We start from the raw sequence: 27,181 nt of genomic DNA on the forward strand, positions 1-27,181 counted from the left end.
GGGGGGGCGGGGGAATCCATTACAATCATATCATCTATGTCGTGCTGTATGCATTTCCCTCCCGAGGGAAAAGGGAAAATCGTTTAGAAAAGGCGATTTTTTTAAAAGGAAATTATTCTAAGATCGATAGCTATATCATAAATTTCCCAAGCCGATGACAATGTTTTTAGACCATTTCCTGGAAAGTTTGGGATTCTAGGTTCTACCAGATGATGCTAATGAGCGCTGAGTCAAAGCAAGGAGGATGGGAATGGCACCCTTGCCATGCACACAAGTGTCGCCCCCAGGTCTTCCTTTCGGATGGCTGGGCACCGACTTCCGGCGCCCCTCGCAGTCGCTTTCAGGGTACCGTGAAAGCACTCGCCCCCTCCGGGCGGCCGGGCAGCTCGCGCAGTCAGTTCGCGAATCCGCCGGCGCAGGCGGTGCAGGCTACCGGGAGCGGTAACTTCGAGCGGCCCGGTCCTTCTCCAAAGTCCAAGGCGTAGACAGTTTGCCGTAGGGTCCGCAGCCTGGCCCCACCCCCCACCCCCTCTGTCGTGACGCCCCCCTCTGAGTGGGGGCGAAGGACTGTAAGGCTGGACTGCCGATGCATTGAAAGGCCGCTGGACCTTCCAGGGTCGGTCTCCTTCCCTCGCGCTGCTCTCGGTTCCCAGCTCAGCGGGCAGGGGACAGATCAAGGACGGTAGACAGCTGGCCACGGGCTCCCTCCCAGCCTTAACGACTTGCTTAAACACCGGGGGCCGGGCACCCTGCCTGGACGCCCTCTCCAGAGCGCCCAAGGCGCTGGCGCACTTGCGGACCGCGCGCGTGGGTGGCCGCGGGAGGAGGCTCCGCGGGGCGGCAGGTGGGCGCGGCCGGCGGCGGGAGCCCGGGCGGCGGCCGCAGCAAGTGGTTGGGCCGTGCGCAGCTCCTTCCCGCCCCTCCCTCGGCCCGGCGCCCGCGCGCGGTGCCCAGTGCGCGGCGCCCTCCGCTCCGCCGCCGCCGCCGGCCGCTCCCTTCCCCGCCGGTCCATGTCTCTGCCCGTGGTGCTCCCGGGCTCCTGCTGCCCGGTGGCAGGGCTGTCGGGCGGGCCTCAGGCCGGGGGTCCCGGCTCCGCGACCGCCGCCGCCCAGGAGCCGCCGCTGCCCCCGTTGCGGCCGCGCTGGCCCCGGGGCGCGCTGCAGCCCCCGGCGCGGCCTCGCTGCACCGCCGCCGCCGTGCCGCCCGCGCTGTCCTCCCGCCGGGCCGCCTCGGCCGCCGGCGCCCCGGGCTCCGCGCTGCTCCCCGCGCGCCCGCTGCTGTCGCTCGGGCTCCTGCAGCTGATCCTCGGCTGCTGCATGGTGGCGCTCAGCTTCGGGGCGCTGTCGCTGAGCAGCTCGCCGCAGGTGAAGAACTCGTGCCCGTTCTGGGCGGGCTCCTCGGTGAGTAAGGCTCGGTCCTCGGCGGGGTCCACTCCCCAGGGCCTGGGGGGGGGGGTACGGGGGTGGGGAGGAGCTGGTCGGTCCCCTCCACTGTTCCTGGTCCCCAGGGTTGCAGTTGGGGAGCGCAGACCCTCTTAAGCCACCCCAAGTGCTTGGACACATTGAAAGTGGGGGAAAGAGTGGGGAGGCAATCAAGTTCAAGGGGGAATTGGACTGCACCCGGTTCCTCGCAGGCTAAAAGATTTTTTAAAAAATCGTCCTATTTAGTAGCTTAAAACGAAGATAACTCGCTCTTTTAAGAGATGGGAAGGATGGGGTTGGATGGCTGAAAGCGAGAGAAAAATGACTGTAAACTTTTTTTTTTTGCCATCAAGTTCTTACTGTAGTGACAAAGTCCTGCTTATTGATGTACCAGCAGTATTCTAAGAGTGACGAGTACTCCTGAGATGTGCGACGTGACAGTGAGGGAGGAGGGGGACACATGACTGGTTTTTATCCCTCATCCAGACACACATAGATGTGAAGTGTCTCTGGTGTGTACTTTAGCTGAGGAGATAATAAGAGGCCGCTGTAACTGCTTGCTTGTACCTGGTCATTAACGGAGGGCCTTAACCCGGAGTGGGTTCAAGGAGGCAGGGAGGCTGCTGTGCAGAAGCGAGGGCTGAAGAAACAGAACCTGTTATTACAGATGAGCTCCTAGGCCTGCAGCAGAGTGCAGGACGGCTAGCCGGGGATGTGTTCCTTGCTCCAACCCTGTCTTGCCTCCTGGTCCAGTGGGGGAAGGCTGACTCCCCGGGGCACAAGGAAGCCCGACTTCTGAGAAAGGTAGCTTCCAGTGAGCAAGTTTCTGTAGGCTGTGAATGGCTAGGCATCCCTGCCTTCCAATAGTTTTACGACTTTTGAGGGTTGCCACAGGCTGAGAGACTTGGAAAGAAGTCTTTGTGCAGTCGTTGTGGAGGATGAGTAAAGTAAATGACGTTTCTATGAACTGTCTCCATCTAAAACCCTATAGCATTTACTAAGATCTGTAATGAGTGTACATCCTGAATTTGTGCTTTGCAGGGCCAAGCTCGGCCAGAATCCAGACCGGATTTCAAGAACATAGGGAACTAATTGAACCGAGGGCAATTGTCGTTTAATAGCATCAGGTTCCTCAAGTTGAACCTGAAGTTCTGTCATTCTGTAATTGTTTTGAAACAGTTTGGTGTTGATGATCCTACTGGGGTACCTCGCTCCTGTTATGCCATGTTGAATGAAGTTCTGTGACAGAACATCCCAGCATGGCCATGCCTCTGGACTCTCTGTCTGTACTCTGATATTCTGGAAAACCCTGGAGGGCTGGATACTACAGATAGGGTAGGAACTAGATCCACAATGCTCCCAGCTTTACCTCTCAGGCTGCTCGGCCAAATGGTTGCTGTGTCTCATTCCTCCAAACACCATACATAGGTCAGCATCTTGCATACCTGTTAATTTTTAAAATCAGGATATGTTGTTTTCCAAAGATACCTAGTTCAGGACTTTTAGAAAGAGTTTTTTTTTCCCCCCCTAAAATTGACATCAGATCAATTTCCAAGTGTGAATTATTTCAGAGGTAAACCAGTGCTCTTAGATGTCAGTCACCACAGTTGGATTTGATGACATAAAACAAGGCCCGTCAACCAGAAGGTGAAGACTAATACCTTGGGCTTGCTGGCTGGCATGTCCATGTCCCCAGACCTAAGCAAGTCAGAGCAAAGGAGGAATCAAGGACTTGGAATGGAGTTCTCTCTAATGTCACCCCCCCCCCCCCAGTCAGCTTTATATACAACCCTGTAACTACAATTCTTTTTTGTATATGACCTGTTCCTGAGGTTGACCTCAAAATGTGCAAAGTGACAACAGAACCAATGGATACTGGATCTATAGGACAACCAAAAACGATTTTAATAAGATGGCATTAGATACCATAATTCTGCCTTTAATCCCAGCACTTGGGTGGCTGAGGTAGGAGGATCACTGAGAGTTTCAGGCCAGCCTGAGACTACATAGTGAATTCTGGGTCAGCCTGGGCTAGTGAGAGACTCTACCATGAAAAACCAAAAACCAAAGAAAACAATCCACAAGAAAACCCAAAACATATGCGAAAAGTTAGATTTGTAGTTAGTGTATAATGAGCCCACAGATACCCTTCCCTCACAATGAAACAGTGGTTTTTTCGGCTCCTGCTTCCTGGGCCCTGCCTCTGGCCCCGTAGGTTCAGATAGACTGATAGACTCAGGGCCGGCTATGCCACACACAGTAAGAATTAGGTCCTTCGTGCTCCCCAGTCCATTTGTGAGATTAAATTCCCATATTATTTTGAAGTAAATCTCAGGGATCACATCATTCATGTTTAAATATTTCCATCTGTGTCTATTTCTAAAATGCACAATCTCTTTGTAGAGAGCACAGAGAGCTAGCATGGAAGTGACCTGAAGTCTTCAGAACCCCCCTTTCACTTTTAACATTTTACTATGAAAACATCTAAAATCACAACACATGCAGAAAGAACAGTCTAATGGGCCTGTGTGTTTACCCATCAGTAGCCTCAGGAGCTATCAACATCTGCCCAGTGTAGACATGATGTTACTCCCTCTTCTTAATGCTCACTGAATAAGGTAAATTTCAGGTATCATAACTTCAGCCATCAAACATCCCAGTGTATATTTCTGTTTTAGATTTTTATTTTATTTTATGAGTGGGAGAGAGAGAGCGCATGAGCGCGCGGGGGAGGGAGGGAGAGAGACACGAGAACAGGTGCACCAGGCCTCAGCCACTGCAAATGAACTCCAGATGCATGTGCCACCCAGTGCCTCTGGCTTAAATGGGTACTGGGGAATCGGACCTGGGTCCTTAGGGCTTATAGACAAACAGCTTAACCTCAAAATCATCTTTACAGCCCCTAGTGTATATCTTTAAAAGAAAGGACTTGCAATGAACTCAATAGCTAAATTAAAGTTTTTAATGAAAAAAAATCTGAAAAAGGGTGACTTGAGGATGACAGAAATTGAAAAGCAGCCGTCCTAAGATGTAGCTCACATGTGGTACAGCTCATCTATGTAGAGCACCACCAGTCACTTTCAGTAAGTTCACCATAGTGCAAACATCACCAAAAATTTTCCTTACTCCCAAAAGTCATTTGTACTTAGTGGCCATTTCTCTTCTTCCCACTTCTATCCACGTGCCCGTGATGTTCTTACTCTCTGTCCCTTTCTGGATATTTCATGTATGGGATCCTATCACATGTTCTTTCAGGACTGACTGACTCAGTCTGTGGTATTTATCAGTAATTCATTCCTGTCATTGTGGAGTGATAGTCCATTGTATGGGCCCAGCATATTTATTTGTCTACTCAGAATTTCCTTCTTTTTCCCCCCTCCCTTCCTCCCTTTTGCAGCTCTAGGAGTTGAACTCAGGGCCCAGACAGGAGCTCTGCCTCTAAACTGCATTCCTAATCCCACTCAGCAGTTTTAGTGGCATATGATACTAGGTGTTGAGTGGAGGTAGCAACTGTGACTGCTATTCTGCAAACCTGCGCTCTGCAGGAGCGTATCCTCTTATTTCAAGCTTTCAATGACCATTCTGTAACTTATGGCTTGTGAATTGGCAAATTTTAATTTGATTATAGTAAAAATGTTGGTTATATATATAATACCAAATTAAGTTCAGGGGCCAACATACTCATTTGAAAATACTATGTTGTTAAACATAGTTTGATTCCAGAACATTTTTCCAATCACGCCCTGTAAGAGTTCCCAGTCTGAATTGTATAGGCTTCCCCCACTTGTTTGAACCCCAAAGGGATTTATGGTGTCTGTTTGAGAATACATTTAAGAATTAAGCATGTGAAGAACCTTTCTCATACTTTACATGCATATGATCAGTAACTTGAAGGCAGCGTTTTGATGTAGTCTTTCTCATTTGGACACTTTGTGATCATTTCTTTCTTTTCCTGGTGTCCTTGGTTAATGACTCAATAAATTATTATTTCCAAAGTTCATGACACTAAGTGGTTATCCGCCTCTAAAAACAACCTGCAGTTAGTGGGTTGCTAAAGGAGGATCTTGATGTCCGCATTCAGGTCATATTGTCCTGGCTCTCCGTGTAGAGCTGTGGTTAGTTAATATTACTTAGATATTATTGTGATTGTGGGAGACTTGGCCAGATTTAAGTAAAAAGTAGAGAGCATTGCACTGTTTCATTTTTCTCAGAAAAACAGTATTCTTGACTTTGATGACATGTATGATCCTTGCGTACTATTTCAGCTGAGTGACAGAAAATTGATTATTGTGTTGTTAGCTTCTGGGAGCCCCAATGTCCTTATAATCTGTATACATTCCTTTCTCCCTGCTTTAAGTCAGTAATCTGAATTTTCATCCTCTCTCTCTTGAGTCTTATGATTCTATGTGAATATTCCATATTCTTAAATCATTAAGATAAATCTTTTTAAAAAACGTGCAGGCTAGGCATGGTGGTATACACCTTTAATATCAGCATTCAGGAGGCTGAGTAGGAGGATCATTGTGAATTTGAGGCCAACCTGGGGCAACAGAGTTCCAGGTCAGCCTGGACTAGACTGAGACCCCACCTTGAAAAAAAATTACAGTCACTGACATATGAGAGAGTGAACAGCCAAGGAAGAAACAGACATAAAATTTCTGAATTCATTTTAAAAAATGAAAATAGTAAACACACATATTCTATCACATCCATTAAATTCTACTTCTCTTCCCGTGAAACAGTAATATATTTTATTTTATGTGCATAAAATAGTTTGGGGACATTTAAAATAAAATTGGAAGTGAATTTTATTGATTTTCTTCAGTCTCTTATTTTACATGGCAGGAGAGTCATATTAGTAAGTTCTGTGCCTTGAATAAGTCTCTGAGCCCCTTAGCCTCATCTGCTTATCTGTAAAATGGGTGAGAAGGTCCTTGCCCCAGGTTGATTTTGGAGGGTATAGAGAACATATAGGACTGTACTTGGCTGCTGGACCCTCACATCAGGCCTGGCACATACTAAAACCCTGCCAAAGACAGCATGTAATCAAAGTAAAATAAATAGGCTGCCCCTTACCTAAGACATCATGATGCCTACCATATGAGTATTAGGAATAGCCAGTTGCCCACTTACTTAGTTTTGAAAATGAGTTATGCTACATAGAAATGGAACAATCTCAGTTTTTTTTAACATACCATTCCCACACTCACTTTCTCTTTCTCTCTCTCTCTTTCACAGACACACATTTTTTTTTTCAGTTGGTAGCATAAAAGGTAAAGGACATTGAGAAGTTTGAGCAATTATTTTGTGCCTATTTATAAGTAACATGGGGGCATTTACAACATGACTTTTTTTTTTAAATCTTTGTATTTAGATCAGTAGCTTTTGATAAATGATACAGAACATTTTTGCCCTAAGACATGCCTGTGGATCAGCCAGGGAAAATACTGCAGTAGACTTATAAGCTTTTGACTTTAATGATTTGATTTTTTTAAGCTGGAAAATGGCTACATGTTAGCTATTCAAGATGGGTGTGGTGGTATGACTATAGATTGTCTCCCATAGGCTGATGTGTTTGGACACTTAACCCTCCATTGGTGGTGCTGTTGAGGAAGGTTGTGGAACTTTTAGGAGGTGAAATCTTGCTAGAGGAAGTATGTCACTGGGGACAGGCCTTGAAGTTTCACAGGCTAGCCAGCTGGCTCTGTCTGCTTCCCTATTGCTGATGTGAGGATATCATGCCAGCTGCATGCTCCTACATGCTTTCCCTGTCATGATAGACTTTCCCTTGGAACCATAAGACCAAATAAACCCTTCCTTACATAAGCTGCTTCTGGTTAGGTATTTTTTCCCAGCAAGGAGAAAGTAACTGATGTAGTGGGCTACACTGACCTTTCTTCTGGGACACTTCGTGGAACTTCTTCACATTATCAGAAAAGGAACACTCGGGCTGGAGGAATGGCTTAGCGGTTAAAGTGTTTGCCTGCAAAGCCAAAGGACCCTGGTTTAATTACCCAGGACCCACATAAACCAGATGCACAAGGTGGCACATGTGTCTGGAGTTCGTTTGCAGTAGCTGGAGGCCCTGGTGCATCTAATCTCTCTGTCTATCTCTCACTCACTCTCTCAAATAAACAAAACTTAAAAAATAAAAAATTATTTAAAAAAAGAGAAAAGGAAAACTCCCTTCCTTTCCTACAAGCCATAAGCGATAGTTTATAGAAAATGAAACAAAAATTATACTAAATCTCAGTATCATAATGTGGAGATGGTTTGGTGTTGGGACATATGTTCTTGCTTGCTTGTTCAGGGCATCGTGGGCTGGGCTGGAAGGATGCTGACACGGGTGCTGTTTTCTGCCAGCATGCTTTTTCAGGAAGCACAGGTAGTGGAAGTGTGTTTGGGCTTACATAGTCATCCGTTATCAAGCTCACCTTATTTCTGGTCTCCATTCATTCATTGACTTTTGCCATCACTAGAAGCCTTCCGTGGTATTTGAATGAGGACTCCCAGGTACAAGCCTCATGAGATGGGCAGTTTGGTAAGTAGCACTATGCCGTGGTGGAAGCCATGACAGGCTGTTGCTAAGGAGTCTCCTTGTCTCCCTAAGCTCCTGTTGCCACCAGGAAGGGGAAGCAGGGGATAGTCTACCTTTTTCTTTTGCCCTTCCCTAGTCCCTGTCCCCATTCGGGAATTCTACACCTCGTTGAGGTGAAGTGTGTCTTGAACTCTTCAAAGGTCCGATCACCCAGCAGAGCCTCTCAGCTCTTGCCACCATTCCTGTTGCCCTTCTCCCGCCACCTGCTCACAGTGCTCCAAGAATGCTCTGGGATTCCCGAGGCCTGAGAAAGAGTCAGTACTGGGTGAAAGTCAGTGGGGTGTAGGATTGTTGCAGGCCTGAGACTGAGGTGATGCAGGTATAATTCCCACCCCAAATGGGGATGGAGATTTTCAGTTTTATTTCTGTTTGGTTTCTCTCCCTCCCTCCCGCCTTCCCTCCCTTTCTCCCTTCTCCCTTCCATCTTGCTACCAGGGATTGAGGCACTCACTGAGCTCTATTCTCAATGTTCTTTTTAACTGTCTGTTTTGAAATAGAGTCTACTGAATTGCTCTTCTGGCCTTGAACTCACTGTGTAGCTCACGCATGTCTTGAACTTGTGATCTTTTTTGCCTCAGCCTACTGAGTGTCTGGGACTAAGGCCTGCACCACTGTGCCTGGCTGACATTTCTTCGAGCACCTGATAAGTGAGGTGATTTACACAAGCTTATTGATTGTATGCTAGTCTATGAAAGAGCTCAAGTGAGGGTGATCCTTTTAAATAGTTTGACTTTAATCCATGAACTTGGCACTATTTTGATTATTTGGGTTATTTAATATTGCCCTATAAACTTTATATTTCTCCCCATCAAGGTCTTAGATAGCTTTGTGAAATATATTTTGAGGCTATTGAAATTTCTTACCTATTTCATACACTTGTATGTAGTTTTCAAGTATATTTTCTTTTTTAAAAAATTATTTATTTGTTTATTTATTTATTTGCAAGCAGAGGGAGAGAGAGAAAGAGAGAGAAGAGAGCCAGACACAGAGAGAATGGGCACTACAGGACCTCCAGCCACTGCAAACAAACTCCAGACGCATGTGCTCCTTTGCATCTGGCTTATGTGGGTCCTGGGGAATTGAACCTAGGTCCTTTGGCTTCACAGGCAAATCCCTTAACCATTAATCCATCTCTCCAGCCCCTCAAGTATATTTTATTTCTTTCTTTCTGGTTTTTTTTTTTTTTTTTTTTTTTTGAGGTAGGGTCTTGGTCTTGCCCAGGCTGACCTGGAATTCACTATGTAGTCTCAGGGTGGCCTCAAATTCATGCTGATCCTTCTACCTCTGCCTCCCTAATGCTGGGATTAAAGTAATACACCACTACGCTTGGCTGAAGTATATCTTCTATAGCTTGTCATTACTATGTAAACAAAATACCACCTCAAAAGGAAGCAATAAAGATAGCCTAGGCCCTTCTTTTAATTACAGATCTACCTGTTACACTAGGAAAAAAAACCCAGAAATGCTTTCCCATGTAGCAACTCCTTTCTTGTATTTAAAGACATGTGTGGGATGTGTATGGTAGCATTGTTTGTGAGGGCAAGACACTGGGAACAGAGTGAATGCCCATGAATACAGAAATGACTGAACACATTAGACATGGCCACACAATGGAGATTGTATAGCCATTGAGCTGCAATCGATTATGACTGACTATGTAGTAGAATTGAGAAGATTCCAGCGACTTATTGATTGGTAGAGGAAAACTGAGACAGGCAAAGTGAATCTTTTATGATGATTTTGTGGAAATCACACCCTTGTAGTTTTGTATGTGTGTGTGATTGTGTATGTCATTCTTGGGAGTAGTGATAAAAATTTAGAGAAAAATATATGCATATATAAAAATACGTAAATATACTGAAATGTGACCACAGCGGAGGTAGATGGCAAGGCTGATGGAAGGGGATGCGTAGCTTAGATGCATCACTGTTTTGTGGGCTTTTATGTCTTGAGCTTGATACTCCATTTCAATGTTTTTCAAATGGGAAAAAAAATAATGTTCTAGAAAGCTACACTACAGGGTCTGTGCTGAGGGAGACTGGGAACACAAATAAAACCTCCATGAATAATTCAAATCGTAGTTATTTTTCACTGAAGCAGGCAGTTTGTGTTTCCCTCAAGGGCAGTAAGATTGTCAGTCATGTTTGCATAAAAAGAGTTTGTGTTTCCTTAGCAAAGTTCAGTTGCATTAGGATGGGCAGGAGGAGATGCACTTTCATGTGGACACGCGCACAGACACATGCGTATGCAGATGCACCCGCCGGCACACGAGCACGTGTATGTGGGACACCTGAGGCTGTGTGCCTACATAGCATATGCCAGGGCTCCTGAGGAGCTTCTTGTCATTACTATGTAAACAGAATACTACTGCCCCCAAAGGGGGGTCAGTCTTGATTTGTCTTTTGTAGTTGTGTTTTTGGTTGTTCGAGACAGGGTCAAGGCTGACTTTGAACTTGTGATCCTGTTGTCATAGTCTCCTTAGTTGTGGGCATTATAGGTGTGTGCACTGTGCCGAGCTTGAGTCAATCTTATGAGCTAGAAGAGACCCAGAGGTGGCTTCTTTCACTTACACCTTTTTCAGAAACCGGAGTGAAGGCCAGAGACATGAAATGACTTAGCCACGTCACGTGAAGAGACGAAGTGCACACGGTCGAGAGAAGGGAGGCAGGAATTCTTTTAGAAACGAGGGGACTACAGTGATAGAGTGAAATAGAAAGTAATTGTCACTTGCCTGCCCACACAGGGTTTTTGGCCCTTGGTACTTGTCCCCTACTGGTTGAGTGGGTGGAGTGATTGAATCAGTTAGTGAGAATAGGGTATTGCAAGTGGACCTGGGTGCTTCCAGTCTGAAGTGGTATTCGTAGTCAGCAGGCATGGTGACTTGAGCTGGTACAGGATCTGTACCTGGACACACGCTGCCCCACATGGAGAGTGTGCTCAAGTGGTCTCTGGTGCCGGGGACTCAAGACTCACTGCTCCTTCCTCAGTGGCTCACTGAACCATGTCATCCAGAAGGTCCACAGTGGTTCCACTTTATGTTTTGGCAATGATCCTTTACTGAGAATTGCAGCTCGTTGTATATTGAAATGACATTGTGCAACACCGGAACTTTCTCTCTAACTCTCCCCCTTCGTGGACTAAATGCTCAGAAACATTGATTCGTTGCCAGCCATGTGACGGCGCCATGCTGGGAGCAAGGGGTTCCCAGACAAGACTGGTAGACAATGCAGAGATGCAGTCCTCAAATTATTATGATAGAGAGCTTTTATGGAAATAAAGAAGCCATGTGCAGAAGGCTTCCCGGTGCGTGGGCTGGAGAGATCAGGCTTCTCAGAGGGAGAGGCTGTCAGGTTAGGCCTTGTGGCATAGTTAGCCCTTCCCACACAGCTAGGCGGCCATGGAGAGGAGAGGGAGAGCAGCAGTGAAAAGGAAGACACAGTCCAGGAATGACTGTGGCCTGGCTGGTCCAGGCAGGACAGGGCTGTTTGGAAGGGAGGAATATGGTGGCTGAGTGGAGGAACATGGAAACCAGGCTTGGAGACATGGGCAAGGGGAGCCCTTTGAGGGTCTTGTCTACCATTTTGAAGAGCTCACCTGGGCCACAAAGGTACCCAGCCAGTGAAGAGAGGGATGTGCAGATGCACATCATCTTAGCCCGACTCTGGCAGGTCTTGGAGATGCTGATTCTGTGTTCCTTGGGGACAAAGGACAACATGAACAGACGGTCACCGTGCTTTGTGAGCTTGCCAGGGAAGGTGGCTCGGAGTGGGTTACTGGTTGCTCGTGCAGTCGGCAGGAATAGCAAATGTTTGAGTTAGAATGCCTGGGAGTCTCACAAAGTTAAAAAAAAATATGTTTGAGACTGCGAGGTTAGTTCACTGGGATTGTTTATTTTCTGGGTTGATGATATGTTTATCTTTACAGGTGATCCTCTCTGGAATAATTGGATTAACCACATGGAAGAGGCCTATGATACTCCTGGTATGTATGGGTGATAGGACAGGTTACCCTATACAGAATGTGTACACACCCAGTGTTATGCATGTGTCTAATTCTAGAACTAGATTCACTGGAAAGACACAATCTAAACCCAAAACAAACCTGCTCACTCTTAATGGTCTTAAACAGACACAGATGTGGAGGGAACCAGCAATGAATTCACTGTACCTGTCACCCAGCTTCCAAAATTGTTCACTCAAAGCTGATCTTGCTTGGCCCCACATTAACCCCATACCCACACTTGTTTTTCTTTTCTTTTTCGATTCTTTTGAAGCAACTCTTACATGTTACTTGCAATACATGAGTTTTCCATGTTAGGATGTTTTGGCAGGACAACCTCATAGTTTTATCTTTTTAGCACACACATATATATATTTTTACTAATAGATTTATTGGTGACTTTAGCCTTCTTTCTCTGTCAATTAAAATGAATATTACAAAATGAGCCATTTAAAGTGAGCAGGTCATAACAACTAGAACATTCTAAATATTTGCCTTTCAATTTTTTTTTTTTTTTTCGGGCTGGAGAGATGGCTTAGCGGTTAAGCGCTTGCCTGTGAAGCCTAAGGACCCCGGTTCGAGGCTCGGTTCCCCAGGTCCCATGTTAGCCAGATGCACAAGGGGGGCCGCACGCGTCTGGAGTTTGTTTGCAGTGGCTGGAAGCCCTGGCGCACCCATTCTCTCTCTCTCCCTCTATCTGTCTTTCTCTCTATGTCTGTCGCTCTCAAATAAATAAATAAAAAATGAACAAAAAAATTTTTTTTTCATTTATTTTTATTTACTTATTTGAGAGCAACAGACTGAGAGAGAAAGAGGCAGAGAGAGAGAGAGAGGAGAGAGAAGAAAGAGAGAGAGAGGAAGGGAGAGAATGGGCAGACCAGGGCCTCCAGCCACTGCAAATGAACTCCAGATGCATGTGCCCCCTTGTCCATCTGGCTAACGTGGGTCCTGGGGAATTGAGCCTTGAACCAGGGTCCTTAGGCTTCACAGGCAAGTGCTTAACTGCTAAGCCATCTTCCAGCCCATATTTGCCTTTTTAAAATTTCTTATGCCATTTTGATTCTGAAACTACTATTATAAAAACTTACACCTAGTAACTTATCTTCTTATTTTTCTATCATATGTCCAAAAGTTATTTTGACTACATACTCAGTGGTTGGTCTTAAAAAAACCTCAGTTTGCCAGCCAGTAGGTAGCCAGAATGGAGCCCATGAAGCAAGGTAGCACCTTGTAGCATCTTCTTATAGCTGAATCATGGAGCTCCAAGTTGCTTTGATGTTCTTAAAACTACATATTTTCAATTCCACAAAGTGACATAGGTGACATGTTGTAATGCCATTTTTCATTGCATTTTGTAAAACACTTTTGATATGTTTGGAAGCACTGGAGCATTTAACATGTGAGGAAGCAGGAGAGGAGAAGAGGGGTGCTAGGGTTCCTGCCTCTCTCTCCTCCACCTCTCCTCTGTATACCTCAGGGACCTTCCTTCTTAGAACTTTCCAGCAGGTGCCTGGCTGGCGCCTTCTCTTCTGGCTTTCAGCTCAGTAGTCATGCCCCCAGAGGGACCTCTGCTGGCCCCTGAGATAACTGGATCCTGGTCCCCAGAACTCAGTTTAATGTCCTGTCCCAACTCCATTGGCTCAGTGGGCTGCTCAGCCTATGGACTTGCTGCTTAGTGTTTGTTGGCAATCTTCTCCTGGAAATGATTCCATGAGGTCCGGGCCTTGTCCCTTTTACACTCATCTCTCTGCAGGGCCATGTGCACCTCAGAGGTGGACTACAGAGATCACTGAGGAGTGTAGGTCGGAGTGAGTTCTCAAAACCTCTCTTTTACTTTTGTCTTAACTCTCTTGTTTCTCTCTCCAAAATGTTACATACCCATCCCTGCAACAACAGTTATGTAGGATTTTCAGGGAGTATTTTGGAGGTTGGGGCAAAGTTGGTTCACATCAGGGTCCTTTGAGAGGCTAGCTGTGGTCATATTCTGTTGTTATGCACACCTGTCTAGAATATGGGGACATTCCCTTGTGAGAACCAGTTGCCTTTGGATGCCTTCTTTATGACTGTCACTGTGATTACCTCCGTATTTCTTCTTTTTTTTCTTCCCCCATCTGTTCTTTCTTTATTAATTATGGAACTACTTAGTATGGATACATCATGAGTTGCTACCATCCTTTCCCTCATCCCTGCCCCCCTTCCACTGGGGGCCCTCCTAGTGGGTATGCAGGAAATCCCCATGGGGTCATGGGTTATGCATTTTTGGAACAGCAGTCAATTGTTGGGGGAGGAGTACCTCTTGTGGGCATGATGTCCCAACCTGTGGCTCTTACACTCTTTCTTCCCCCTCTTCCACAAAGTTCCCTAAGCTCCATTGGGTGAGTTTTAAGTCTACTTCAGTCATGAGCTCCTAGGAGCCTCTGCACCTCTGCTTTGGTAGGTGTTGAGTGTCCTCAGGGTCTGTCTCCTTCACTCTGCCACTGATTATCAGATTCAGCATGGAAGCAGTGCTCTTGCTCATCTCCCCAATTCCTCTGTGGTTTCAACTGTGGCTGGATGCAGTGCGAGGGTTAGTTTATCTCCTTGTGTCTTGCTACCTTCTGAAAAAGAGAGATAGATTCTCCAAAGGAGAGTGAAGTCAGCACAGGCTAAATGGGATAAGCCTTATTAATTTAGGGAGATTTGGATGGATGTAGCCCCTCTTTTAGGCAAAGAAGTGGGAGCTTGGCATTGGAGAGCATAATCTTTGTCTCCCTAGGGTTCCCACTTTCAGATGTGGGTTCCTTTCTACTGAGAAGATCTGTTAGCCAATCAGAAAGCTATTGATTACCCACCAAGGCTGTGTGCCACTATATCTCAGTATTTCTATTAGTTTGATCAAAGGAAGGCCATTTTGACCTCATTCCTTCAAATACAAGTTTTCATAGAAACTAAAGTTAGAAGCTTCATTCATTGGATTCTCTTCCTTATACTGCAAATACTCATGTGTTTGGCAAACAAAAACAATAGTGTTGGGAAATAGGTTTTAAATACGTTTTGCTGTGACCAGGATCAAGCAGATGCCTGTGCGCAGTATTCTAGGTTGTCTGTTTTCCACAAAAAGCCAACAAGTTCCCATCTGTAAAGAATGCTAGTTCTTTTCTGTATCATTCCTTTTTCATTCTAATAAAATATTTTGTAAGTGCTTAGAAATCACAGAGTCCGTTCTGAACATGAACGCTAAGATTGTTATGTCCAGGCATTTCAGTTAGTACATGGAATTGTCTGAATAAAATGGATTTTGATGCATTTATTAGTAAGAGTCACCTGAAAGTCCATCTGCCTCTGCCTCTAATCTGGGTTGTGAAGTGGCAATTGGAGCCGTTGTGTCTTTCTTCTTGTCAGTTTGGGACAGATGGGATAAATTCGACCCTCAAACTTGTAGAAAGAGTTCTGTTCTTTAGTGTTAAGAATGAAGGCTTCTCCCTAGCCATGTTCTTGGGTAGCATGTGGCTTATTGTCATCTGCAGATCCCCTAGACTTTCGCCTCACCCCAAAGGAAGGATGCGGCAAATTCTCCCTTCACATTTATGGTATTTAGCATAAAACTTCATTGTCTAGAGAGATTAAAAATGATTTAATGCTGAGAATAAGTGACTGAGGAGTACTTAGTGCTAAATGAGACATCTGTGTACCCCATCCAAAGCTCAGGGAACATTGTAGGAGAGTGGGTGGGAAGAAATACCAGAGCCAGAGGATGGAAGGAGTGCTATGGAATTCGGTCTTCCAGACATTAAATGACTGTTGCATTCATGGCTTCGTGCATCTGTCCTTCCTTGCACAAAACCTGCATAAGTGGTTCCATCAATATCCCGTCATGGATGGTAGAAGAGGGAAAAACAAGACATCTAAGTAGAAGAGGGACAATTTGGAAAGAATTACGAGGGCTACAGTGGAAGGAAGATGAGAAAAGGAGAACAAGAGACGGTAATGGAAAAGGATTGTGATTAAATTATATGCAGTATGAAAATTGGCCATGAAAAGTCTATTTATTTATTTATTTTGAGGCAAGCCCAACAGATTGATCTTTCTTTTTAATTTAAAAATTTATTCATCTGAGAGAGAGAGAGTAGGTGTGCCAGGGCCTCTAGCCACTGCAAATAAACTCCAGATGCATGTGCCACCTTGTGTGTTTGGCTTATGTGGGTACTGGGGTATTGAACCTGGGTCCTTTGGCTTTGCAGACTTGTGCTTTAACTGCTATGCCATTTCTCCAGCCCTGATCTTTTTTTTTTTTTTTTTTAATGAGAGAGAGAGAGGGAGGGAGGGAGAGGGAGAGGGAGTGATGCTTCAGGGCTTCTAGCCACTGCAATCCAACTCCAGACACGTGTACCCCCTTGTACACGTGTGGGACATTGTATACTTGTGTTACTGTGTGCCTGGCTTATGTGGGACCTGGAAAGTAGAACATGTGTTGCAGGCAAGCACCTTAACTGGTAAGCCATCTTCCAGGCCTATGAATTTTTTTTTTTTTTACAAAATATTTTGTTTGGGTTGGATAGATGGCTTAGTAGTTAAGGTGCTTGCCTATGAAGCCTAAGGATCCTGGTTTGATTCCCCAGTTCCCACATAAGCCAGATTTACATGGGGTCACATGTATCTGGAATTTGTTTGCAGTGGAGAGGCCCTGGTGTGCCCATTCTCAATTTCCCTCTGTCTCTCTATAATAAATAAATAAAAACCAAAACAAAAAAATCTATTTATTGAAAGAGAAAGAGGCAGATATAGAAAGACAGAATGGGCATGCGAGTGCCTCTCCCCACTGCCAACAAACTCCAGGTGCATGTGCCACCTTGTGCATATGGTTTTACATGGGTACTGGAGAATTGATCCTGGGTCCTGTGGCTTTGCCGGCAAGCACCTTAACCGCTAAGCCTCTTTCCAGCCTGAAAGGTTGGAAATGTTAATAATGACTTAAAGTATATATTTTCTTCCTTCATTTTCTCCAAGTAAGCTAGGTTGGTAAAATAGTTCTGCCCCACAGAATTCTTTGAGATCTGGGGAGTTTTCATCTTACTGGGTCTTGGATGGAGAGTTGTGGAACACCTGGACACTTTGTCCAACAAGGTTGAGGGCTGACCTTCACTAGCCAGTCAGAAGGAGTTCCCAGTTAGCTATGCTGCAGGGCACGAGGCAGCGCTTTCTTTCTGCTTTCATTCCCGATGGCAGGAAGGGTTGGAGAGGCTCCAGTACCCACATGCGGCAGGAGTTGGCGCTTTCCCAGAATGAGCTCTGGGGCACTTTGGCCTTGTGCAGTCTAATTCTTTTGCATGTGCTTCTTGCCTGTCAATAATTTGGAATGAGCCCTTATTATTCCATAGTTCATGAAAGCTGCTGACACGTTGCTACTAATTATCTGGTAACCTTGGGGAAATTTCTTAATTTCTATGTCTGTACAATACTAAGCGCCTTAGGTCAGAACAATACTTTGAGCCTTTTGTGTTCTCACATTGTACATTTCCAGAACCTTCTCTCATGCTTTGATGGTATTTCACTTAACAGATTAATAGTATTAACAGTTTGACATTTCAACAGGCCAGTATAAGCTTCTGTGTATAACTGAAACATCATTTTTAAAACATATTTATTTATTTGTGAGAGTGCGAGAAAGAGGCAGATACTGAGAAAGAGAGAGAGAGAAAGAGAGAGAATGGGCACACCAGGACCTCTAGCCACTGCAAATGAACTCCAGACGCATGCTCCACCTTGGGCATCTGTCTCACGTGGGTGTTGGGGAATCGAACCGAGGTCTTTTGGCTTTGCCGGCAAATGCCTCAACTGCTAAGCCATCTTTCCAGTCCCAGAAACATCATTTTTATTTTTAACAACAAAGAACTCATTCTATAGCCTAAGATGACTTGACCTGATCCTCTTGCCTCTACCTTCTGAGTGCTCAGATTCCAGGTCCGTGTCACCATACCTGGTTTTATCAGATGCTAGGGTTTGAGCCCAGGCTTAATGCTAGACAAGCACTGTATCAACTGAGTTACATTTTCAGCCCCTTGCTCTTTTTATTTCTGGAATATTTTTTTTCTTGTTTGTTTCTCAAGGTAGGGTCTCACTCTAGCCCAGCTTGACCTGGAATTCACTATATAGTCTCAGGCGGGTCTTGAACTCACTGCAATCCTCCTACTTCTGCCTCCCAAGTGCTGGGGTTAAAGGTGTGTACTACCATGCTGGCTATATCTGAATTTTTTTTGTTTTTTTTTGATGTTTTATTTCAAGGTAGGGTCTTATTGTAGCTCAGACTGACCTAGAACTCACTCCATAGCCCCAGGCTGGCCTCAAACTTATAGTGATCCTCTTACCTCTTACCACCATGCCCTGCTCCTCACTCTTGTTTTTAAAGGCATTAAAATGCCTTACTATGGTGGTGCACACAGTTACTTGGGAGGCTGAGGCAGGAGGATCTCACAAGTTTGAGGTCAACCTGGGCAACTTAGCAAGACCCTGTCTCATATAAGAAAGGCTGAGAATGTGCTGGGCATGGAGGCGCATGTCTAATCCCAGCACTCGGGAGGCAGAGGTAGGAGGGTCGTTGTGAACTCGAGGCCACCCTGAGACTACCTAATGAGTTCCAGGTCAGTCTGAGCTAGAGTGAGACCCTACCTCGAAAAACAAACAAACAAAAGAAAAAAAAAAAAAAGAAAGGCTGAGAATGTAGCATAGAGATAAAGTGCTTAGGTATTAGTTTCTGGGTTCCATCCTCTGTAACACACGCACGCGCACACGGGCTGGTTTTAATCTGCAGAACTGTCGATGGCACCTTCTGTCTGGGACGCTTAGGTACTTCCCAAGCTCTTTCCTGTATAGTCCCTGTGGGCTTCGTGTGGCAGGTGCTGCTCCTGGTTCGATAAAGGAACAGTGGGTCGGGACTTAGCCAGCTTGTACACGTCACAATCAGATAAAGCATTAGTGAGACCTGCTGGGGCTGCCATCCTCTGGCTTAGTGGTTAAGGTGCCTGCCTGCAAAGTCTAAGGATCCAGGTTTGATTCCCTAGTACCCACATAAAGCCAGATGCACAAGGTGGCACATGAGTCTGGAGTGTGTTTGCAGTGGCTGGAGGTCCTGATGTGCTCATTCTCTCTCTGTATCTATCTGCTTCTTTTCCTCTCTTTCAAATAAAATAAATCAATAAAAAAGACCTTCCACTGTCCTGGTCTACTTCCTTCTCTGTGAGCAAACCGGTGGATCCTTCCCCAAGTCAGACAGTGGCTTATTTTGGCCATGACATCTACATTAGGTAAGTCATTTTCTTACTCTTGCTTGTGTAATTCTTTTTCAAGTCTGGAGTTGTCAAAGCTTTGGGAACTTACCCTTTCTTCCAAAAAGCCAGGTGACAATAGCCAAGACAGTACAAGTTCAGATTGGCATCTCAGACCTGTGGCTTCCAGTGAGCCAGTGGCCTAGGCAGTGATAGAATCAGTCCCTCATTTGCACAATGTAAATATACCTGTCCTCAGGGTTGTAATGAAGAATAAGACATACCTGCACATTGAAACTGTGAGACATAACAGGGGGGTATAATGCCAGGCAACCCCATTATACATAATTTTTGATGATGTGTTGTGAAACCTCTGAGAAGCTCTGGTGAGAGAAAACACCTCCTTGTCAGCAGAGTCCAGAAGCATGAGTCAGAAGGGATATTTATAGAGATGTAGGGCTCTGGATGGGTAATGTGAAAGGGGGGGGGGCTTCTAAAATATTTACTCATTTATTTGAGAGAGAGAGAGAATGAATGAGAGTGAGAATGAGAATGAATAGGTGTGCTCCTGAGCCTCCTGCAACTGCAAACAAATTCCAGATACATGTGCCACTTTGTACATCTGCCATTACGAGGGTATTGGAGAATTGAACCTGAGCTGTCAGACTTTGCAAGCCAGTGTCTTTAACCTCTGAACTCTGTCTCCAGGATTGAAGGGGAGTCTTACAAGGTAGGGAATGGGGTGCCATTTTCCAGAATGCAGGTATGTTTGAATAACTGTGGACCGGGAGCTCAGCAAGAGAAGGAACCTGATGTAGGGCTTGACGTGTGAGCTATTTGTCTTGATAACTAAATAACTGATTGGTTCACACTCTTACTTTTGAGAAACCTGTGGGAATCAGTTACTTGCTCATTGCTGAGACAAAGTACCTGGCAAAAATCCATTTGAAGGAGGAGGGATTCATTACAGTCACAGCCCATCAGGACAGGCAAGGTGTGGCGGCAGGAGCTGGTCAAGTTCAGTCCCACAGGGAGGATGCGCAGTAGAGGGGTAGGCTGCTGCTCAACTGGCTTTCTCCTTCTTGTACAGGCTGGTGGAATGGCACCATCCACCAGGAGAGTTCATCCCATTCAGATAATCCCTCACAGAAAAGCACACAGGGTAACCTAATCGACGCTCCTAGGTGGTTCTAGGCCTTGTCCAGTTGAGCTGGACACAGGAAGGAGAGGACGGCATGCATGCTGACAGGAGGCAGAGGCTGTGCTCAGCGAGGCTTTGCTTAGGCCTCGGTTAGCAGCATGCGCAGTTTCTGGGCTCTGGGGTGCTGGTGCCTCCGCGTTCATGGGTCCTTTGAGAGGCAGGGCTACCACATGCTCACACTCCCGAGAGCCAGCAGCTGGGAACGAGGCTGTGACCTTCACCTTCTGTCTGGAGTGCCTGCCCTGCGCTGTGAAGAGGGGCTGTCCCCCAGAGTAGCTTTGGGTGGCTCACAGTTCATGAGGTGAGGGGGCCAGTGGTGCCCCAAGGCCTGGGTTTTCCTGTGGGTGACCCTGATAGCAGTCCTCAGCTCTTGGCTCCCTCCCAGGTGTTTGAACCTGGGGATATTGTAAGCTACCTGATAGCCTTGCAAGGACTGCCTTTTCTGATTAAGAAGCTGAGTTGGTTTCACTTGTTCAGAACATAACGGAGCGCCCTGACTGTGGGGGGACTGTGACCCCCTCCCCCACCACACACAATGGAATACTACCGTATAATATTTTTTTTTTAAGTTCAAAAACAAATTTCTTTTCAAACATTTAGACACTTGTGGTAACTCAGCAAGAGAACAGGAAATTTAGGTAGGCTTAATTTAGATTGATTCATGGTGAGTGCCCGACCTGGGCAAGGACTAGGTAGGAGGCTGGGGTGAGGGTATCAGGGCTTGGGTGGTGGTGGAAAGAACTCATCATAACTATGTCTCATTGTGGAAGCCAAAGTTGCCTGCTAAAACACTTTAGTGATGAAGAAAGATTGTGTGTATTAAGCAGACATTTTGCACACTGATGGAGGGCAGAAGTATAGATTTGGGGATTTGGGTCAGACCCAGATTAGTAATGTATCCCCTAATTAATTGTGTGATTTTGGGTAATTGGTCTTCTGGAAATGCCCCCACAGACATACCTCTCTGAGGTTGAGGCCCATTTATTTGACATTTATTTCTGTCTGTCTTCCTGTCTATAAATCTTTTATCTGTCTGTATTTTAAACACATCCCCATGACATTGTATAATTCACTAAATGCCTTTTATACAGGGGTCATGAGTTAGTCTTAACTGTCGACTTGACAGGAAATAGAATCACCTAGAAGATGGAGGTATGCCTGTGGGTGTGCCTGTGAGGGCATTTCCAGAAGATTAATTGAGGGTGGGGGAGGGGAGAGGTTTCACCTGGATGTGGGTGACACCAGGTCCTGGATAGAATAAAAAGGAAAACCCAGAGGGTGCTGGCATTATCCTTCCTCTGCTTTCTGACGGCAAAGATGGGGGCTCCTCTGCTTGGCTATGCCTTCACTGCCATGGTGGGTTGGATCCTCCGAACAAAGAGCCGAAATAAAACCTTCTTCCCTTGAGTTGTTGCTGTCGGGTGTTCTTAACACAGCCAAGAGAACAGTGATTAAAGCAGGGGAAAGTCCTTTTTTAATTTAACAATGTAGGAGCTTATTAGCCCTTTTTAAAATCTTATTTTAAAAATAAAAGTGAGCCAGGCATGGTGGTGCACGTCTTTAATCCCAGCACTCAGGAGGCAGAAGTAGGAGTATTGCCATGAGTTTGAGGACACCTTGAGACTGCATAGTGAACTCCAGGTCAGCCTGGGCTAGAGTGAGTCCCTACCTCAAAAACTAAAAATAAAAGTGGGCTGGAGAGATGGTTTAGTGGTTAAGGAGCTTGCCTATGAAGCCTAAGGACTCATGTTTGACTCTCCAGGTCCCACGTAAGCCAGATGCAGTGATGCAAGCATGCAAGGTTGCACATGTGCACAAGGGGCGCACAGTCTGGAGTTTGGTTGCAGTGGCTAGAGGCCCTGCTGCACCAGTACTCTGTCTCTCTCTCTCACACACTCTCGCATTAAAAAAAAAAAAAAGGAAAAATAAAGGTTCTGGGTGTGGTGGCACATGCCTTTAATCCCAGTACTTGGGAGACAAAAGTAGAGGATTACCAAGAGTTCAAGGCCACTCTGAGACTACATAGTGAATTCCAGGTCAACTTGGATGAGTGAGACACTAACACACACACACACACACACACACACACTCAAAACCCCACAAAACAAAACAAACAAATAAATAAAAGTTAGGACTGGAGAGATGGCTTAGCAGTTAAGGCACTTGCCTACAAAGCCTGAGAACCCAGGTTTGATTCTCCAGAACCCATATATCCAAGATGCATATGGTGGCACATGTGTCTGGAGTTCATTTACAGTGGCTAGAGGTCCTGGTGTGCCAATTCTTTATCTCTCCCCCCCCCTCTCAAATAAATAAATAAATAAAATATTAAGAAAATGAAAGGTTATATCCCATACATTTCTTCCAGCATTCAAGTCTGATTACATACTCCACAGTTAGCCATTGTAAACCCTTGTTGGTTTTCATGTTCACGTATCTTTCTCCTACTTTCTTGTGTGTGTGTACAAATGAGTGTGCATGCACACGTGTATGTGTGTGGAGGCCAGAAGACAATTGTGGGTATCATTCTTCAGGGTGCCAACCACCATTTTTTCCCAGTGGCCTGGAGCTTGCCAAGCGAGCCCCAAGGATCTTCCTGTTTCCACCTCCCCGGTACTGGGATTCTGTGAGTGTGCATCCAGGCCAGCGCTTTTATGTGAGTTCTGAGCATTGAACTCAGGTCCTGTGTGTACAGAGCAAACACTTTAGTATGTAAGACATCTACTCTGTCCCCTACTTCTACTTTTCTTTCTTTCTTTCTTTTTTTGCACTTTCATTTTTTTTTTTTTTCTGAGAGATGGGGCATGCGTGGCAAGTGTAGTGTGATATATGTGTGGGCGCATGTAGGCCACAGGGGAACACTGGGTGTCTTCCTCTGTCATTCATCTATGTGTTTCCTTGAGATGGAGGCTGTCTCTGCAGCCAGGGCTGGTTTTGTGAGCTCTGTGATTCTCTGCTCTCCACTCCCTACAGACCTGGAGTTTTAGGTCCCTGCCCAGCCATTTGTGAGGGTGCTAGAGAATTGAACTCAGAGCTCAGAGGGCCCTCTCAGCCACCTCATGCTTGTATGGAAAATGCTCTTAACCCCTGAGCCATCTCCCCACGCCCCACTCCTTATTTCTAAAAAAAGAAAAAAACTCTCATTTCTTTTACTAATGAATGACTTTACAGTGTTAAATAATATATGCTTCTATGCCTTAGTTCCTCAACTTTGGATAGTAGCTTTTGTGTCTGCCCCCTTTTTTTTTCTACTTCTTTCTTCCTTCTAACCTTCAGTCTTTGATAGTCACTTTTTTGTTGCTAAGGTTTTAACATTTACATTTTGCTCTTGAACCTTGTTATACCATCCAGACCTTGTGTAGAAATCGTTCCTCACGTAATAACAGCCAGCGATGGCATTTACAGCATGTGTGTTATGAAGATATTGTGTTGGGGTTTAGAATCGGGTTCTTTGTTTCACATCCACCTGAGGTCTTTATACAAGAGGTGCTAGCTGCTCCCACATTGCAGTTAAATGATCCAGGCAGGGTTTGCAAAACTGCTACATGAAAACCTGTTTTATAGCAATTTACTAATCTCTGTCTCCTGGCCTATAAAAATATTAGGGCTTAAGGAGACAAATGTTTTGGAGAAAGTTACTGGATTGCTGTGGTATTATGAGTTCTCCTCCACCCCTGGGCAGGGAGGGGGTAGGAGAGATGCTTTAAGATATGTACTTGGAGAATGTGATACGGGCGCCATTGTATTTGATTGCACTGGTGTTAGGTACATGTCTGGGGAAATGAAAGGGCAGGTTGGAATGCCCAGAGGCCTCAGTTGGAACGTAACTGCTCACAAGCCCTAGAGGGGCACTTCGAGCTGGCCAGATGGGTCTGCAGGAGAGTGCCAGCCTGGAATGAGGCACCTGGAAGAGTGAGGAGACCATAGCAGACAGAGACTGGGCTTGTACTGCTGGATGACAAGTCAGGAAGCCACAGATCAGTGGCAGATGTTCCTGAAAGCCCGTTGGTGGGGAGTCTCCAGTACATGCTTGCTAAGATCACATGGTAGTCAGGTGACTAATGATGAGACAAGGAGACTCATAGCCTCAGTATCTCTTTTACTCCCTCCCAGCCAGATGATAAGTCAAGGAGAAGGAGACACAAAGCCTAGAGAAATTGGAGCCAAAGTTACCCTGTTACCTTTCTTCTTGTGCATGGTAAGAAGCCCGATGCCAGGAAGGAAAGCCAAAGTTCAAATGAAGTTCCAAGTCTTCGTGGGGACACAGATGGATATTTTAATTACTGATTTTTCATGATGACTTGAAGTGACTGGAGCACACTTTGCCTCTTGTACTGACCAGAGAAGTCAGGGGTCTAACCTCAAGCTTCATCTTGAAGGGTTGAGGGATAGCAAAGCTCATGACACAGCCTCGGACTTGGACAAGAGCAGTGATTTTTTGTTTCTCTGGAGTGCCCTTGTCCATGTTAAATACAGAAGCATGACTTACTATAAAGAGAAAAAAAGGAGTCCCATGTCATCCAAAGCAGCGCTGTTCAGAGCAGCCGAGTCAAATACACTATGTTCTTATACTCTGCCCTTTAATCTGTATCATGCCACGTTATCATTGGCTTCAGCTTTGGCATGACTTTTATACATCACTTTATATTTTCCCTAGATTTTTTGTTTGTTTGTTTGTTTTCCGAGGTAGGGTCTCACTCTAGCTCAGGCTGACCTGGAATTCACTCTGTAGTTTCAGGGTGGTCTCGAATTCACAGCGATCCTCTTACCTCTGCCTCCTGAGTGCTGGGATTAAAGGTGTGCGCCACCATGCCTGGCTGGTTTTTTTTTTTTTTTTTTTTTTTAATGTTTATACCAACTTTGAATCAGTTCTTTTTATTTATTTATTTGTTTGTTTGTTTTATCTTTATTTATTTATTTGAGAGCAACAGACAGACAGAGAGAAAGATAGATAGATATATAGAGAACGGGCATGCCAGGGCCTCCAGCCACTGCAAACGAACTCCACACGCATGCGCCCCCTTGTGCATCTGGCTAACATGGGACCTGGGGAATCGAAACTCGAACCAGGGTCCTTTGGCTTCACAGGCAAGCACTTAACCGCTAAGCCATCTCTCCAGCCCCTAGCTGGATTTTTGTTGTTGTTTTGAGGTTGGGTCTCTCTGTAGCCATGACTGACCTGGAATTCACCATGTAGTCTCACAGTGGCCTTGAACTCACAGTGGTTCTCCTTCCTCTGCCTTCTGAGTGCTAGGATTAAAAACATGCAAAACCATATATGACTTCCCTAGATATTCTTTTTTCTTTTCTCCTTTTTTAGAGAGATTGAGAGAGAGAAAAAGAATGAATTGGTGTGCCAGGGCCTCAGCCATTGCAATAGAACTCCAGATACTTGTGCTATCTAATGGACATGTGCGACCTTGTGCTTGCCTCACTTTTGTGCTTCTGGCTAAAGTGGGGTCTGGAGAGTGGAACATGGGTCCTTAGGCTTCGCAGGCAAGTGCCTTAACCACTAAGCAATCTCTCCAGCACCCCTAGACATTCTTAACAATGCTTTGTTTTCTTTTGTGAACAGGAGAAAGCATCTCACCTCAGGCATTATACATTTGCTTCTTACTCTTTTTTATACATATTTTATTTATTTATGAGCATATATACATACATATATATATATGCATGTATATACATACATACATATATATGTATATATATATGTATATACATACATACATACACACACACACACACACACACACACACACACATACACATATATGTATATATATAGAGAGAGAGAGTGAGAGTGTGTATGGGCATAGCAGGGCCTCCTGCCATTGCAAACAAACTCCAGACACATCTATCACTTTGTACATCTGGCTTTATGTGGGTAGTGGGGAATTGAACCTGGGCCATAAGGCTTTGCAAGCAAGTACCTTTAACTGCTGAGCCCTCTCCCCAGCCCTATACGCATTTGTTCAGGTGTAGTTGTCATACCATAAATTCAGGGCCTGGAGATATGTCTTAGAGGTTAAAAGTACTTGCTGTTTAAGCGTGAGGGCCAGGAAGGGCCTGAGACAGCTCAAGTTTAATCCCTTCAGAACCCATGTAAAAAGCTAAGTGAAATCATACCTGTCTGAAATCCCAGTCCTGGAGGGAGACTGGAGAATCATGGGACTTGCTGATCGGGAGAGAGGAGGAGATGTCACCTCTGCATTGAGGAAGAGACTCCCATCTCAAGGAAGTACGTGGTTGAATGATAAGGAAAGCACCCAAAGTTCTTCTCTGGCTGCTCATGCACATGGTGTGTGCACTTGTACATACACATTTACATACCACACATAGCACAGCACCTCATACACACTGTGTACACACATGTAAAACCAGACCACAACTCAATGATATACATACATATACATACACACACACACACACACACACACATATTTGTTTGTGTTTTTGAGGTAGGGTCCTGCTCTAGTCCAGGCTAACCTGGAATTCACTAGTCTCAGGGTGGTCTTGAACTCATGGTGATCCTCCTACCTCTGCCTCCAGAGTCCTGGGATTAAAGGAGTATGCCACCACACCTGGTTTGATTTTAATATATTTCACATGCACGCAGATGTCACTGTCTTTGTTTGTAGAGTACCCCCTTCCCTAATGAAGCCCTGTGTTCTCTAGAAGCCACTCCATATTTCCCATAATACCTCTACCATAGGAGACC

At 45.3% G+C, this 27,181-nt stretch overlaps 1 protein-coding gene across 1 annotated transcript in view; it reads left to right on the plus strand.

The window, feature by feature from the left end:
- Positions 1-1,010: 1,010 nt before the first annotated feature.
- The window catches only part of Fam189a2 (family with sequence similarity 189 member A2), a 64,244-nt gene continuing 38,073 nt past the window's right edge, over positions 1,011-27,181 (plus strand). The window contains exons 1-2 of the mRNA XM_004652985.2: positions 1,011-1,400; positions 11,944-12,000. Of these exons, the coding sequence (XP_004653042.2) occupies positions 1,011-1,400; positions 11,944-12,000 (447 nt within the window). The remainder of the gene's footprint in view (positions 1,401-11,943; positions 12,001-27,181) is intronic.

The sequence above is a fragment of the Jaculus jaculus genome, chromosome 1 (genome assembly GCF_020740685.1).
Source record: "Jaculus jaculus isolate mJacJac1 chromosome 1, mJacJac1.mat.Y.cur, whole genome shotgun sequence".
In the NCBI taxonomy this organism is placed as follows: Eukaryota; Metazoa; Chordata; class Mammalia; order Rodentia; family Dipodidae; genus Jaculus; species Jaculus jaculus.